Source organism: Cetorhinus maximus, chromosome 4, assembly GCF_964194155.1.
Source record: "Cetorhinus maximus chromosome 4, sCetMax3.hap1.1, whole genome shotgun sequence".
Classification (NCBI taxonomy): Eukaryota; Metazoa; Chordata; class Chondrichthyes; order Lamniformes; family Cetorhinidae; genus Cetorhinus; species Cetorhinus maximus.
In genome coordinates, this window is record NC_135882.1 from 112,857,840 (window position 1) to 112,874,823 (window position 16,984).

The following is a 16,984-nucleotide window of genomic DNA, read 5'->3' on the forward strand; positions in this document are numbered from 1 at the left end:
GTTGGGAGAACATGGGGTTGTCAAGGGGTTGTAGAGCTGGAAGAGGTTGCATAGATAGAAAGGGCAATGTCATGGAGGGACCTGAACACATGGATGAGAATTTTAAATTTGAGATGCTAGTGGATTGGGAGCCAATGTAGTTCAGCCAACACAAAGGTGATTGCTGAATGGAACTTGGGATGCAGGCAGCAGAATCTTGGGACAGATTCATGGATGATATTACAGAGGGGTAAGTAGGTGACCTTTGTGATGGAGAGGATTTGGGGCTGAAAGCTGATCTCAGGTCACAGACAATATAAATTATGATTTTGATTAAGGCCTTTTTGTAATGTGGCAGTGCGTACCTGAGTTTGAAGCATGGAGCTTCAGGAGAGGTGGGAAAAGATTTGGGAGATGAGGACGCAGGCAGGACTTTGGAGACAGAAGGGAAGTTGAACATGGAGCAGTAGTTTGCAAGGACAGAGAGGTTTTTGGACGGTTTCTTCAGCAGGGGCTGATGACAGTAGATTTGAAAGAGAAGAGGACAATACCTGACGAGAGGGAACCATTTACAATTTAAGGTAGCATAGGGGCTATGAAGGGAATTTGCTCAGAACTTTAGTTAAGGGAGCAGGAGGTGAACCTCTTGAACAAGATGAGCTCAGAGATGACATGATGGGAAATAGGAGTGAGATTTGATAGAATGCAAGTAATCTGAGCTAGCGCAGAGGGAGAATTTGAGGGAAACTTGACTTTGGCCAAGAGGATGGGATGAATCATGCAGAGGCAGCTGACCAATTGGTCCAAACCTTGGTGATGATGATGAGGTCTGTGAGCTGCTCATACTTGTTATTGGCAAGAAGATAGTTGGAGAAAAGGAAGGGGTTATCTTAGCCTTCTAAGATTGTTGGATGAGTTCATGTTTATGAAGCTGGAAAACAAGAACTCATTCAACCCAATTGGAGTAGTCGAGCCTGGAGGTCATAAAAGTATGGATGAAGGTTTCAGCGGCAAATGGACTGAGGCATAGATGGAGAAGTGAAAAATTCTGGCAGAGAGAAGGGCCCAATAGCACTTGATAATGTCCAGCTAACTGATGAAGAATGACTAAAAATTGAAACCTGTTTTACTTAAGTGCATGGGTTCAAGGGTTTGGTTGCAGATTCGAGTAACAACAATCAAGGATAAGGGATTGTGGGTTGGGGTTCTAAGTATCGGTTGGGGTGGGAGGTTGCGAGGGATGATGTCGCTGTTTGGGGCTAGGAATAACAGATTAGATAAGGAGCAGAGGAGAAATTGGGATCATGGATCAGGTGGGAAGTAGAAATGATAAGGGAGAGGGCAGATGGTGATTGTGTTCTTTAATATGGAATCTGAAAGAGCACTCTGTTTCTGATCCCACATTCAGGTAAGTTAATTGGTTTCTTTCTTGCAAGCAACCCATAGGTTTGGTTTCTCTGAGTGCAGCCTGCAAGTGGCACTGGCTACCTCTACACAAACCAACCTTGGAGACGGCACTGCAAACATATACTTGGACACATATTTTTATCTGCAAAATATCTCTTGATTGTCCTTACTCAATATGGTGAGTGGCTGGGAACATGCACAGGCTTCCTGACTGCCATAGTAGGACTTTAGGTTCTACTGTCCTTAGAGTGGACCCCAAGTGGCTTCCATACCAATTTATGGGGGAGAATTTCTGTGGAGTTGGCATGATCACTCATTGAAACTTCAGTAGACAATTAGGGAAAATCCTGAAGGTACAACGTGTACCATTTCTCCGGGAGTTCTACTGATTTCCCATCCAATTTACAAAGAATTCTTGCAGAAATTCCAGTAGTATCTGTATTATAATTAGATTTTTTTTCAGAAGTTGCAGGTATGCTGTGAATATATATGTCCTGTCTGGTGGATACTTTGTCAGCTTATAATAGTTGAATAAACAGCACAATTTATCATGCAATAATAAATGATAAGGGTAATTTGACAACATTGCACTGCTTCTAGGAACCCTGCCAGCAGAGAGTTTGTCTGAATCCCAGACATTTGATCAAATTCTTAACATGATGACAGTAGGTCAGGCTCACCACCAACAATGTGATGTTCTAAAATTACCTTCATGCAGTATACTTTAACATGCAGTGAAATAACACCCAAAATTGCTATAGTCCAGATTGCATGGTGCAATGAAACTTTAAATCATGATTCAATTACGGGAATCAGTGACTGAGTGGTCAGCCACAAAGGAAGGAATGAAAAGGGAAAATTTCATGATGCTGGAGTCAGAGCTTTGCTAGAAAACAGTACAGACTGGAGATAGTGTGATAACTCTGTAGCCCTGATCCTCTGTTCAGTCTCACTGCATTTGACCTAAAATCACAATTTCAAACTTCACATACTCATTATAAGAACGTCTATGTCAAGAATGTAGCACAGCTGAGGAATCAGATGACATGATAAACCATTTGAAATTTCTCCTAATAGTTTATGACTCGCGGGAGTCCTTTAATACATTTTGTAGCATAATCCAATCTGTGTGTTATTACCTTGGCTACTGAGGGTGGATGGAAGTAATGTTTTCCTCACACTATTAGCCTGTTTGTCTGTAAACCATATCTCAAATTCTAATGGATGGATTCCAAGAAAACTTGATGTATGGGTATGGCCCAAAGGAGAACTGATTAGATTTTGGTGGTGATGCAGATCTGGATCTGGATCCTAGAATTTTTTAAAGGATCTCTTATCATTGGGAGATAGGGGGAACTTACTTTTTATTTAGAATGTTGTGGATTGATTAATTTAGAACATTGTTGATAGTTTTACAATGTTGTGGATTGTCTCAGTTGCTGTGCTGGAATTTGTCACAGCTGTCAAAATGTGAGCAGAGTTTTCAGAGTAGGTTGCTGGATATGGATTGGCCTAAGGCCTCCTCTGAGATGGAAGATCTTAATATAAAAGTTATTTTTCAACTATATGGTTACAGAGCATCAGCCAGCCAGGGAAAAGCCTCAACGAAGAACTGCATTGAGTTAACACAGGGTGGCACTCAACTGGGTGCCCTCTTCACTTGTTCTATATATACTACTAATGTACCTAGTATTTCACACTGATACATGATACAGAATTTCTGTCCACCATGAAGTCTTGACAAGATAATTCTTGAGTGAATTAGGTTTCTTCATTTTTAAATATATCTTGTATTGATACTGTGTATATTTTGTAACATTATCTCTTTATTCTTTCAGTCATTTGGATTTTGAAACATGGTTGAATCTGATGCTTCTTGTATTCTACAAGATTGTGACAGCTGCTCAGTTTTCATGGAGATGTCGATTTCACCAACTGTTTCTTTGTTTGTAGTTGAGCTTGAAACTGTCTCCTCAGGCAATTCAGGAATCAATATTGGATCGGGAGTTTCTTCAATTGCAATAAACTCTTCCACGTGTGGTTTTCTCATATCTGTATGCATTACAGATCAGCAATATAGTCAGTGATGAAGCCAAAAATTGATGGGACACAAAAATGCATAGAACTTCAAACATGACCCCAATCTGTCTGGAACCCACTCACATTTAGTTTTAATGAAGGTGGGATGGGAGGGGAGAGGTGAAGATCAATCACTCCCAGGATGTGGATCCCTCATTTAAATATGCTGCATTGCTCAGATTTTTTTCCCCTGTTCCAGCTTGAATACTGGCTGACTAGATTTTGTGGGCCTTGGGAAACATGGCAGCTAAAGGGAGGCGAGGACTGCTGCCTCGATCAGGTAAGTGTCTTCACAGCACTGCTTGTGGGTCATGAGGGGTGCTTCCCCTGGCCCACGAAGCAAGCATCTTAGCATGCCAGTGATTGGACTTACCACTGCCACACCCTGTTGATCTGATACCCTTCCAATGTCACCCATAGCCTTTGATCTCCCACCACTCTGATCTTTCCAGCCCTCTACATCCTTCTCCCATCCTCCCTTGACCTCTCTGGCTCTTTGCAGTCTTCTCATTGCCCCAGTTCCCCCAACACCCCATCAATGTCTCCCGTGATTCCCCCGTCCCCTCCACCACCATCCCCTCCCCCATCTGTCCTCCGTCCTCTATGCTCCCCAGTTGCAGCCAGGACCTTCATCTTAACCATCTGACAGGCAGTCAACCTCTCAATCTTGCTGGCTGTGGCTAGCAAATGGATTTCAAAAATGGTAACTGGATTCTGTCATTAAATTTGGCAAGATCTGAGGTCAACCCATTCTTCCAGGTCTTGGGACTGCAAAATTGACCCCCTACTCCTTCACCACCTCAGTAAATATCGGGGCCTGAATGTTCATTGATATTTTCTGATACAGCATTTCAGGATTAATTGTTTGAAAACAAGTAATGCAAAATGATATACAGTGAGTTTAAACCAGAGAAATTTGTTCAAAAAATGGCTTCCTACCAAAATCCAATGATAGTATAGTGATTTATGATTGTTTTATGTTTGATTTAGTATAAATAACAATAAAAAGATGATATCGGTAATGGAATAATCAGTTACAATAGGATACTGCAATGTAGCAAGCAGGGCCATCCCGAGGGGATGCGGGGCCGGGGGCAAATCGCACTGTGTGGGCCCCCCTGTAACATTTTTAGACAGGTTTCCCCTGACAGCTGGGCCCCTGAGCGTGTGTGTGAAAAGGAGCACCAGCAGCATCTCAGCTATTGAGCACTCGGTTACGTACTGCATATTGACTGTGATAACTGTGTCACATGTATAACTACACCTTGCTTCCAAAGCTCAACATAATTGTTGGCTCTCCTTTTGTTAAAGAGAAATACGTGGGCAAAATTTCTAATTCGGCGGACGGGTGCGCGTGGGTGGCGATCTGCTCAAGCGTGAAATGATGCGCGTTGACACTGGGCGACCGTCCCAATGTCAGTGCGGTGATATGTCATGTGATAGTTCAGTCAGCAGGCGTGCTGCCAACTCCGGCACACGCCCACCGACAATTAAAAGGCCTGTTAAGGCCATTTAAGAATCAATTAAGTTCAATTTTTTGCTGCCCATCCAACCTTACGAAAAGGCCAAGCGGCCTTTGCAATTTTTTGGTAACCTCGCCCACAGACGGGGATGAGGTTTCCAAAAGAAAATAGAAATTAAATTAAAGTTTTAAAATTTAATTAATAACATGTCCCTGCTCATGTGACAGAGTCACATGAGGGGACGTGTTTTATTACATTTTTCAAATCTTTATTCTTTTAAAAAAAAATGCTTCATTTCCCTGAGGCAGCTCTGTGCCTCAGGGAGATTCTCAAGCGCACATGCGCAAAGTTCGCGCTTGCCCCCCCCCCAGCCCCACTCGCACTCCCCAACACCCCCCCCACCCCTCCCAACTCCCCAGCTCGCACTCCCCACCCCCCACCCCCCAACTCCCCCGCTCGCACTCCCCACCACCCCCGCTCGCACTCCCCAACCGCCCACCCCCCCCACGCCCCCAACTCCCCCACTCGCACTCCCCAACCACCCCCCCACCCCCCCCAACTCCCCCGCTCGCACTCCCCACCCCCCACCGCCCCCCCAACTCCCCCGCTCGCACTCCCCACCCCCCCCACCCCCCGCCCCCCAACTCCCCCGCTCGCACTCCCCACCCCCCCCGCCCCCCCAATTCCCCTGCTCGCACTCCCCAACCGCCCCCCCCCCCCCCCCCCCTTGCCCACACAGGCACCACTGAGCGCTGCCGCTTGTATTTGACACTGAGCAGGCCTTAATTGACCCACCAGCATGAAATCACCCTCCAGCGGCTTCCCAACCGCCCCCGCTGAGCCCGCCCAACATGGGCTAAATCCTACCCCATGATCTCTAAGGGATTCCGTTATAACATTTTTACTAACACACCCCACATCCCAACTGGAGAAAACTTTAAAACTTTCCAGCCCCTCATGCCAGCGGGTTCTTTCAGTCCTACACGATGTCAATGGAGATTTCAATGGCTTGCCAGCCCCGCCGCGGGGTGGGGGGGGGGGACGCTGGAAAATTCCAGCCTAAACGTTGGAGTGATGACATTCACTGCGCTCAACCTTTTTTTAAAATTACAAACACGATGCAATAAATAGTTCGCCTTTAAAAAAACTGACTGTCCATCTTCCAACATTAAGCAAATGTGTGTTGCAAATGCCTACTGGAAGAAAAATAAAATAAGAAGCGCAGGGTTTCAGTCGCATGGGACCGAAAATAAATACAGCATGTGAGTGACTTACCCTGCAGGTCGGATGCTATGCACTATATGCTGGCTTTAAAGACGTTAACTAGTTCAGAATAATTCATCTTGCCCCTCTGCGGTGAATGAGAGTTGGAATAAAAGCTGCTCCGCCACTGCTGCTGAGGTCAGCGCTGCTGTCGCCAAAGGTGACGGACGGTGCTGATCCTGCACCACGCTTCCAATCACCCGACCTGCTGCCTTGGTTGGGATTTATCCCAGTTCATATGGTTTTAATCTGCTTTCTCTTCTACCCTTTTATGAGTTTTGGAGAGGGAATACTTGATTTTATTATTCGCTTATATTCACCAGTAAACGCTTATTTTGAGCTTAGAGTGCGAGAGACAGCGAATCAGCTGGTATGTACTACAGGCTCTCTTACATCATGATGTCAAAGCACAGGGCCCGAGGTGGTCGCTCTGATTCGCCGTACCCTATGGACGGCTCTGGTAATAAGAACATCAAGAGATGGCAAATTGAGAACAAAAGATTTAATTAAATCCTTCCTCTCTGATCATGTTAAATTGATTCATAAATAAAGTGAAAATTACTTATTATGCTTCTTGGTTGATTAGGTTTTCTGACTGCTGATTTAAGAACTCTTCAGTAGATTTAGCTGTTAGGTAATGATATCTAAGATGGATAAGTGGGGTAAAAGCACCAGTGTAAAACGATAAATAAAATAATGCTACTGGTTACTCCACTCTTGGAATTTCTAACTTGTTATGTTTAACAGTTGAATGTCAGATTCATGAGGCAGCATTAATAAGGCTATAAATGCATTGTTGCTGCCACTCAAGAAAGCCTACAGACCCCATCACATTTTGGAATTTCCAATTATGCTGCCATATGCCTTGTGTAATATATGCTAAAATGCTATGACTATGTTAGCTTTGAAGTGATTAAATTCATAAGGCAACAGGACTGGAGATGTGGCTTAAGATTCCGGCAGGAAGTCTGAACTAACGTGTTTTCATCAATGAAAGTAAATTTCATTGATCATTCATATCTGATTTGGTTCAGCTGATGATTCATTTGAGCTCAGCAGGGGTGGTTGCCAGGATGGTTTGGTAAAACTTTGCTTTCTGGAGTCAGAATCAGCAAAAAGAGGCAAAAGACAATGGGCTGTAATTTCTAACTAGCGACGGAGATGGCCCATCAGAATTAGAAGAAATAAATACATACTTACCTGTCCTTGAAAATTACACTGACCCTTCTGTTTGCCGGAGCTGCTTGGAGCCTACATCGAAAGACGCCTTTGCAGACCCCAGCGAAGTGCAGCTCTGCCAGATTCAAAGAGGCCACGCCCCTTTTTTTTACCACAGTAGCTACCGTAAAGCAGGTAAGTTTAAAGGGTCAGAGAAATTGTCAGGCCAGGGAAAAGGTAACGTCTAAGGTAAGTAAATAGGATTGGGGGGGTGGGTCGGCGGGTGGGGGGCGGGTTGGAGGTCAGGGGGTGGGTGGGTTTGGAGGTCAGAGGGATAGGGGGGTTGGAAGGTCGGGGGATGGGGAGTCGGAGGTTGAAGTGGGGGAGGTTCGGAGTGAGGGGTCGGGGCGGATGGTGGGTCGGTATGGGTGTTTACAATAGATACCCAGAAGTTAGAAGAGGTTTTAATTCTTCTAACTTTTTCTGGGTAACTATTTGTATAATTCTGGCAGAACCATCTGAAGTTTGTGATTTAAACAGTATTTTCAGATGGTTCTCAGTGCAGGGCTATTGTCCAGAGGAAGTGTGCACTTCTGGGCAATCGCTGTGCAAACCCTTATCTGGGAACCTCCAAGAGAGATTCCCAGTGCGTCTTTGGGGCACCCCACACCCCCCCAAATCCAATGCTGGGGAGCTCGGAGGTTATGGCCCATTGTTGAGGATCAGTCAGGTCTAACAAAAGTTGAAAGAAGGCAGGTCTAAGACTGCTGAGAATTAATATCTAGGATCCAAAGGGAAATAAAATATAAAGTGAATATTCCATCTTCTGTCTGGGTTTGCATGTTGTGCTTTTGCTGTTTTGTGTTTTTAGAAGAAGCATTGCAAAGGAAATTCTTAAGTCTGGGACTATGACTTTTTCCAGTCACATTTTCAGCAACATAACTTTTTTGATTTGTCATGAACCTTGTCTTATTATAATGTTCATCAGTTTCACATATCAAAAGGCTAGAGAATAACATTTTGGGGCATGTCCAAGTTTACTGCATCCAGTTCATAGGTTTACAGGACACATTGGTACGCCTCTTGGCTTATGTTATTGTATTGTATCAGTAAATATTGGGCAGTACGACTCAAGACTGGAATGTAAAGGATGTGGGATCTGCTTAGTAAGAAACTGATGCTACCAAATCCAATAAGATATCTATGGCATGCCCCAAATTTGTGACAGTCATCATCTAATACAAACAAATAGATGCTTTGTTTCAAACATTCAACTAACAAAAACCCTGTGAAACCCAGGATTATGTCAATTACATGTGATGTAATTGTTACAAAAATTACATTTTTCACTTTCTCTCCAAACTAAAGATTTGCAAATATCTATGTTTGCCGTAACATTGCCTTTTTAAAGGTGTGTTTTAAGTGCGCTTGCTAATATTTGCTAAAATGAATGGTGATAATGATGATTGTGTGGCAATTTATAGGTTACAAATAAACTGATTGTTCAAGCACACTGCACTTTCCTTTAAATTGTCCACTTGATGTAATTCAGGTGTCAATATTGTTTAATTAAGTGTTTTAATAGTTGTATAAATAGAGCTGTATAAGTGTCATTGCAGAGTAAACTGACAAACATATTTTCCACTACAAAGAAACCACAGCTATTACTCACTTCCATCTGTATCGACAACGGTTTTTCTTCCAGTTGTAGTTTTTGCTGTGTCTTTGGTCAAAGTTTCCTGAACGTTTCCAGCAGCATCAGCAACGTACATAGCTACGCAAAGTTCTCCGCAGCATTTGGAAATCATCAGCTAGTCAGAAAAATCATTAATTGGTTATGAGAAATCATGTTGCCCTGTGCAAAAGCAATGACATCTAGAGAAGAAACAAAACTGTAATAATGATCTTGCATCCTCCCAATCCCCAGGGATTAATAAAATTACCCACTGAAGGCGGAATTTATTGCCACCATGAGGGAAGTTTGGTGGTGGGGAGGGCATTTAATTGGGTAGGAGGTTACTCAGTGCCTATTCGAGGGACCCGGCATCAGAAGGAGGGGAGGCCCACAGAGCTTGCCCCTGCCCTTTTTTCTGATCCTCCCTGCTCCCACCCTCAATCCCCCCCCTCACTAACCTGTGGCCTTGGTACTTCGCTGATCCTGGGCCTCTGGTGGGTGCGTTGCAAGCAGCTACCACCGCTCCTCCGGTGGCTCTAACAGCAGTGAAGAGCTGCTGGCCTCTGATTGGCAGCTAACTCTCAGAGGGTGGGATTTCTGCCTCCAGGATCTTTGATCCTGGGAAAGGTCTGCTGCGAGCCACTAAAGTGCCTGATTAACATTTGATACGGCGGGCCTGCTCCAAAGTAGGCGATGCAGGGTCTTGCTGGCTCAATATCTCGTGGATGTGACCCCTATTACTTGGATTAAATTCTGCTCTGGTTTACCATTTGACAATAATAATATAAAAACTAGTTACCTCAAAAATTGTACAAATTTTAAATAAAAATGTTAACATAAAAGTGTTGTTTATAATATGAAAGAATGGCACTACTTCTATATTGAGCCATTAAAAAGAACTATTCAAGACAGCACACTGATTCCACAAGCTATGTTTATAAATTAAGCTGCATGGCTGGTACATCTCTCTTTTGATAAGTAACATTTCAAATTACTAAGGCAACTAGCCTAGTATCATGTCTTCCAGTTAAAGCTAATTGATAAATGCTGCATTTAACATTGTAAATAGCATTTTAAACTAACAATATTGTGGGCAGCAATGCAAGTACAATCTAGAATGCTGCAAGCATACGGGATTGTTGCACTACCTTAAAGCTACTGTACAAGTATAAATTGTTGTAGACATCCAACAATAAGACACAAGCTAGTGGAGTGACTCATATTATATGCTATATTCTTCTTAATTCTGAGAATGGTGATGCATCTGCTTAATGAAATCAATGGAAAAGAAAATTGAGTGGAGTGTAAAACAGGTCATCGATTTGCCATTGCCTGTTTTCCAGTACTGCCCAAGACAAATTTATATTTCCTAATATTTTTGTGGTCATAGCAGCGATAAATATTCATATTAACAACAGCATGGGACAAAGTTTGATAAACTTGTTGAATTTGAACTTGGCATTGAAATTGTCCAGGGTAATGAATTTGGTCAAAATTTTACAAAAATGTTCTTCATAAATTCTTTTTAAACTATGCAATTACTTTTCATTAGTAAACAAAGGTGAAGTGTCCAAGTCCCAGTGGGGCTGACAATGGAAACAATCCATCACTATTTACTCCTTATAATCTTAAAGGTCACTATTCCAACCTCCTAGGTTCCCATGAAAAATGTTCCAACTTTACAAGTTTCACTGGTGTGCTTTCTTTGTAGGACAAACTTGGACTCTGTATAGCAACCACAACTTGTATTTATATAAATATCCCATGTTGCTCCACAGGAGTGCTATCAAATAAATTGCCACATTGGGCGACGTAAGCAGATATTAAGACAGGTGACCAAAAGCTTGATCAAAGGGCAGGTTTAAAGGAATGTCTTAAAGAAGGAAAGAAAGAAAGGGGAATAGGTTTGAGAGGGAATTCCAGAACTTGGTGCCTCGGCAGCTGAAGGCAGAGCCACCAATAGTGGAGTGTTTAAAAATGGGGATGCTCAAGAGGCCAGAATTGGTCATGTGCAAAGAACTTGGAACATTGCAAAACTAGAACAGATTACAGAGGTAGGGAGCAGTGAGACCTTGGAGGGATTTGAATAAAGGGATAAGAATTTTATAATGAACCATTGCTGGACCAGCATCTAATGTAGGTCAGGGGTGATGGTCGGGAAGATCTTCTCAGAAATGTTGAAAACTTTGGAAGGTTTTGAGAGTAAATAGTGACAGATTATTTCCAATGTGATTTCATTCTGCAAACACAATCCTGTTGTGTACTCCGAGCACACACAACTTTGTTCTGGGAATGTTAATTGGCAATGTCAACTCATTGACATTTTTCTGCTACAAATAGATATAATGCTACCCTATACATTCAGTGCAAGATTTTCGATTCAAACCGTGAACCGTGATTTCAAGATCCAATGCTCCCAGCAAGGAGCAAGGCTCACAGGGAGCATAGAAATGACAGACATAGGATCTGTCATTTCCAGGAATAAACAATCATAGGCAATGCACTGACCATTACCAGCAACATAACAAGTACAGCTCCCTGCCTGGAGAGAACAACAGAATTATCTTTTATATGGATAGATGAAAAGCAAATTAAATATTGCGAAGTTAATATATAAAAAATGTTACTTATCTCCACTAGAACTTTAGGGAGGGGATAGAAATGAACATAGGACAAAAGAAACTGCAATCTACAAAATCAAAATAGATACTTTGAATATTCAGGCAATATTTTCATAGAGAAACCACGAGGAACAAAGAATACTATTATCATATCAATGTTTTTAAATGGGCTGCAAGTATTTATGCAAAAATATGTTCGTCATTCCAATTTTTGGATTTCCCAACCTATGAGCATTTCGACTTTTGAGAATCCAACAGCTGAAAGGTCTTCCGCACAGCAGCACCTCATCGGAAACTGGGAAGTTTCAGCAGCGAGTCTGATAGTCCCTGTATAGCTCAACCACAGTATTTGCATCTTACTTCTGGATTTCCCAACCAATTAGAGCAGGTAGACGTGATGATGTCCCAGCAATCTGTTTCAGCTGCACTATTTAAAACCACCTGTGAGGGTAGGAGTGGAAGCATTGTCAAAGTATCAAAACAGAGCCAGCAATGGGTGAGATGGAGTGTCAACATGCAAAAGCAGCACTGCACTTTTCAAATGCGCCCCTGGACATCATGTTGTGGCTGTAAGGACCTGTAGGGAGATTCTCTTGCCCATTGGTGGGAGGAAGAAGCCTATCACAGAGAACAAACAGTTGTGGCTGTGGAAATCAATAGCATAAGTGTGTGCCTTGCGCCTGGATACAGTGCCACAAGAGGTTTAATGATCTGTTCAGGGCATGCCATTATTCAAGTACAAACCCTCTCACTCTGCCTTCCCTAGCCTCTGCACAACAGTCCCAGGCCAACAAACCTTGCATATGCACCCATCCCTTTCTGTCAAGGTACCTCATTTTCCCATGTGACCAGCTACCACTGACATGGGGAGCTGGTGGCATGGTCACAGGACTAGTAACCTGGAGACCCAGGGTAGTGCCCTGGGGACCTGGGTTCGAATCCCACCATGCAGATGGTGGAATTTGAATTCAATAAAAAATCTGGAATTAAAAGCCTGCTGATGCCAATGAAACAATTGCCGATTGTCATAAAAACCCATTTGGTTCACTGATGTCCTTTAGGGAAGGAAATCTGCTGCCCTTACCTGGCCTCATGACACACATGACTCCAAACTCTCAGCAATGTGATTGACTCTTAAATGCCCCCTGAACAAGGTCAATCGCATGGACAGTAAATGCTGGTCTAGCCAGCGATGCCCATGTCCCACATCCCATGAATTAAATTTTTTTTAAAATGCTGTCATCTTCATCTTCATGCCGCATCCATCCCTCATAGTGGCCTTCCACAAATGATGTCCTTCCATCCCCACAAAACATTATACTTCTCACATTCAGAGGTTCTGTCTATCCTTTCAGGAGAAGAGAGCACAGAACAGAAGGGAGGAGCAGAGAACCAGAAGTGTGCTTCCAGTCATTGCCACCTTGTTAGGATGAGGAGGAAATGGAAATAAGTTGGGTTTTAGCATGCATGGCCATTGGCAATGGAAATATGGGAATACCCGGTGGCAGAATCAAATAAAGCACAGCCATGTAGTATTTAACACTTATTTTGTTGACTTGATGTTAGTAACCACTGAAATATGATGATCTACAAAATGATGACTGAGGGACCATTGATGAGGGTCAGCATGCACTCAGTTGCCTGCTGCATCTAATATCCTTTGCAGATGGACACTTTTTTCATGGATGTAGACATCAGTGCGAAGGCTCAAGACATCGTGGTCCTCATGCTAAAGTTGGACTCCTAACATCTTTCTCCAATTGTGTGCAGTGCCTCTCAACTCGTCGGTTCGAATTAGTGTACTTCACCTCCCACAGGCCCTATGAGTGACCTCTATGAGGTGATGCCAGAGGAGGGCAGAGGTCATTCTGAGGATCCACTGCCACAAGATTCAGAATCACAGAATCTTAACGGCACAGAAGGCCAATCGTGTCTGCACCGGCTCTCCAAATGAGCATTATGACCTAGTGCCATTGTCCTGCCTTTGCCCCATACTCCGGCACATTGTTTCTATTCAAATAATCATCTAATGCCCTCTTGAATGCCTTGATTGAACCTGTCTCCACCACACTTCCAGGCAGTGCATTCCGCACCTGAACCAGACGTTGTGTGAAAAAGTTTTTTCTCACGTCACATTTGCTTCTTTTGCAAATCACTTTAAATTTGTGCCCTCTAATTCTTGATCCTGGAAACAGCTTCTCCCTATCTACTCTGTCCAGACCCCTCATGATTTTGAAAACTTCAGTCAAGTCTCCTCTCAGCCTTCTCCTCTCCAAGGAAAACAGTCCCAACTTCTCCAATCTATCCTTATAGCTGAAGTTTCTCATCCCTGGGGCCATTCTTGTAAACTTCTCCTGCACTCTCTCCATTGTGTTCACATCCTTCCTATAATATGGTGCCCAGAACTGTACACAATAGTCCAGCCGAGGTCTAACAGTCTCTTATATAAATACAGCATAACCCTCCTGCTCTTGTACTCTATGCCCCTATTAATAAAGCCCAGGATATTATATCCTTTATTAACTGCCCTCCAGCTGTCCTGCCACCTTCAATGATCTATGCACATATACACCTAAGTCTTTCTGCTCCTGCACCTCCTTCAAAATTCCACCCCTTATTTTATATTGTCTGCCCATGTTCTTCCTACCAAAATGCATCACCTCACACTTCTCCGCATTTAACTTCATCTGCCGCCTATCTGCCCACTCCACCAACTTGTCTGTGTCCTCTTGAAGTTCCAAACCTCCTTCTCGCAGTTCACAACAATCCCAAGCTTCACATCATTCGCAAACTTTGAAATTGCCCCCTGCACTCATTCAGACCAGCTCAGATATGGGGTCACCAAATCAGATAGTCGGGTTGTAACATTGTGAAATCTGGACACTTTTTTCATGGACGTAGACATCAGTGCGAAGGCTCCAAGATCTGTTCAGCTATGCGTTAATGCTGAGGCTCAGGAGTTGTGGTTCTGTCAGCCTTTCCAGAGGCACTGCACACAATTGGAGAGTGATGTTAAGAGTCCAACTCTAGTAAGAGTACCATGATGACTTGGACCTTCATGCTGATGTCTATATGCCCATGGAAAGGGTTGCCACCTGAAAGGGGCGTTAGATGCAACAGGCAACTGAGTGCATGCTGATCTTCATCAATGGCCTGCATACTCAGACTGCCACCTTAAGCAGAATTGAGGAAACCCTTGCCTTGGCCATTCAATGCCTCACTGAAATGTAGCAAAGTGCTCCCCAGCTCTTGGTTAGCAGGAAAGCGTGAATGGGGCATGAGAGGGAAGATGAACATAGGGCATATAGAAATGGTGATTCACCTTCCACTTCTGACTCCTTGCCCGCTCTCATCACCCCCCACCACCCGCCACCAGTCAGTCTCCCAGATCCTGCCTCCTATCCTGATGGTCGAGTCTGCAGTTGCACAGGTGCAGGTGGGGTAGCCTTTGGCAGGGCCTTCAGAAGTTCAAAAGCCCAGAGGATGTCAACCAAGAGCAACTAGGCAGTCAGAGCAGGGAGCTGAGCAGTTTGCTTCCAACTTTGCTGAACTACAGAAGTTGCAACACGTAGGGGCACTAGAAAAAGCAAAGAAAGAAACTTGCAATTTTCATGATCTCCAGACATCTCAAAGTGCTTTACAGCCAATACAATACCTTTTGAAGTGTCGTCACTGTTGTAATGTAGTGCCCGTTGGCGGCGTGAGTGGACGATATGGTGAGAAGGCCAAAAAAACAGTTTCATGACGTCGTGACACCAGTTTGAAATCGTCCACTCTGCCCATCAATGGTGGGCCGTGTTTCTTGCCATCGGATGTCGGTACTTCATTTTAATGTATCTGCATATCATTAAAAGCCCAGCTAACAAATCATTCTCCAATGCTGGATTGTCCGAGATCACGTGACATGTTTCAAAGCGGCCTGTTTCCTGGGAATGCATGATTTGTGAAGCGGGATTGGGATGATACAGCGTGAAAAACCACCGTTGCAGCCGGTGGGTAAAATGTTCTTTTTACTACCCGCTATCGCACTTGGTGCAAATCTGGGATGATTCCGCCCAATCTGTGCACATCACATTTCCACAAACAGCAATATGTTAATGACCAGATCATCTGTTTTTTGTGATGTTGATTGAGGAATTAATATAGGTTTGGTGATGCCTTCCCTGCTCTTTCAAATAATGCTATGGGACCTTTTGCATCTATCCAAGCAGGGAGGTGGGGCTGTGATTTACTGTCTCTTCTGAAAGACAGCACCTCCAACAGTGCAGCGCTCACTCAGTACTGTGCTGGAGTGTCAACTTTGATTTTTGTACTCAAGCCCTGTGAGTGAGCCTCGAACCTGGAACCTTGTGACTCAGAAACAAGATTGCTACCAACTGAGCCACAGTTGCCACGAAAAGGGAAAGGATTTGTAGTTGCAAGTAAAAGTGTCATGATTCTGTTTTATAGTTTTCAGCCATAAACCTTTTTTCAAAACTCTAATGTCCATTTTTGACTGCTGGTAGCCACGTGTGCCCTTCTGCCTTCTGAAGAATTATGTGATAAGAGTTAAAGACAAGCAATTTGTGTCTGAGAGGAATGAATTGAAGCTTGTGGAACTGCTTTGTGATAGGGGCTTGTAGAGGGGTGGGGTTGGGGAGGCACGGTAGGTTCAGATTTAGATTGTTAGATAGCTGCACTGTCTCAAATTAACTTAAGTATGCCTGAATCAGTCCTTTCCAGGCATACCTAGCAGCTAATTGTGAGCTGCAAGTACCCTCGGTACATCAGGCTCCTCCTCCTTCTCCTCCTCCTCTGAAGATGCAGGCCTCTTATCTCTATCCTCCCCTCCTGGAGCTCCTGTCTCACTGCTGAGTAATGTTGTGCAAGGCACAGCCGAACACTATGATTTGGGAAATCCTATTTATGGTGAGCTTGCTACCAGCACAAGACCAACAGGTCACTCACATCTGTGATATAAGGATGTCTGTAAGCGAGATCTCAAGTTGGTCGGGATCAGAGTTGAAGCATGCAAATTCCTTGCTGCTGATCGGAGTGCCTGGAGACAAACAGTCAGGAAGGGCTTGGAAAGCGCAAAGGACGAAAGAAATAACCAGATAGTGGAAAAGAGAGCTCGCTGGAAGGAAAAAACATCAGTAGACCTTGAGCCAACGCTCTTTAGCTGTTCCAGCTATGGAAGGGACTGCCTCGAATCGGCCTCTACAGCCACAAAATTGGTGTTCAATCCAGAAGTGACATACACCTCGTGAGCAGTCCATTGTCTCCCAAGATGGACTAATGCCAATACTATACTATTTGGTGCATGCTCAAGGGCATTCCCAGATCTGATCAGGCACCTG

General features: G+C 43.8%; 1 protein-coding gene across 1 annotated transcript in view; it reads right to left on the reverse strand.

Annotated features, from left to right (window-relative positions):
- Positions 1 to 3,174: 3,174 nt before the first annotated feature.
- myom1b (myomesin 1b) overlaps positions 3,175 to 16,984 on the reverse strand; it is a 210,909-nt gene continuing 197,099 nt past the window's right edge. The window contains exons 38-39 of the mRNA XM_078540637.1: positions 9,022 to 9,160; positions 3,175 to 3,438 (exon numbers count right to left, since the gene is read on the reverse strand). Of these exons, the coding sequence (XP_078396763.1) occupies positions 3,221 to 3,438; positions 9,022 to 9,160 (357 nt within the window). The 3' untranslated portion in view covers positions 3,175 to 3,220. The remainder of the gene's footprint in view (positions 3,439 to 9,021; positions 9,161 to 16,984) is intronic.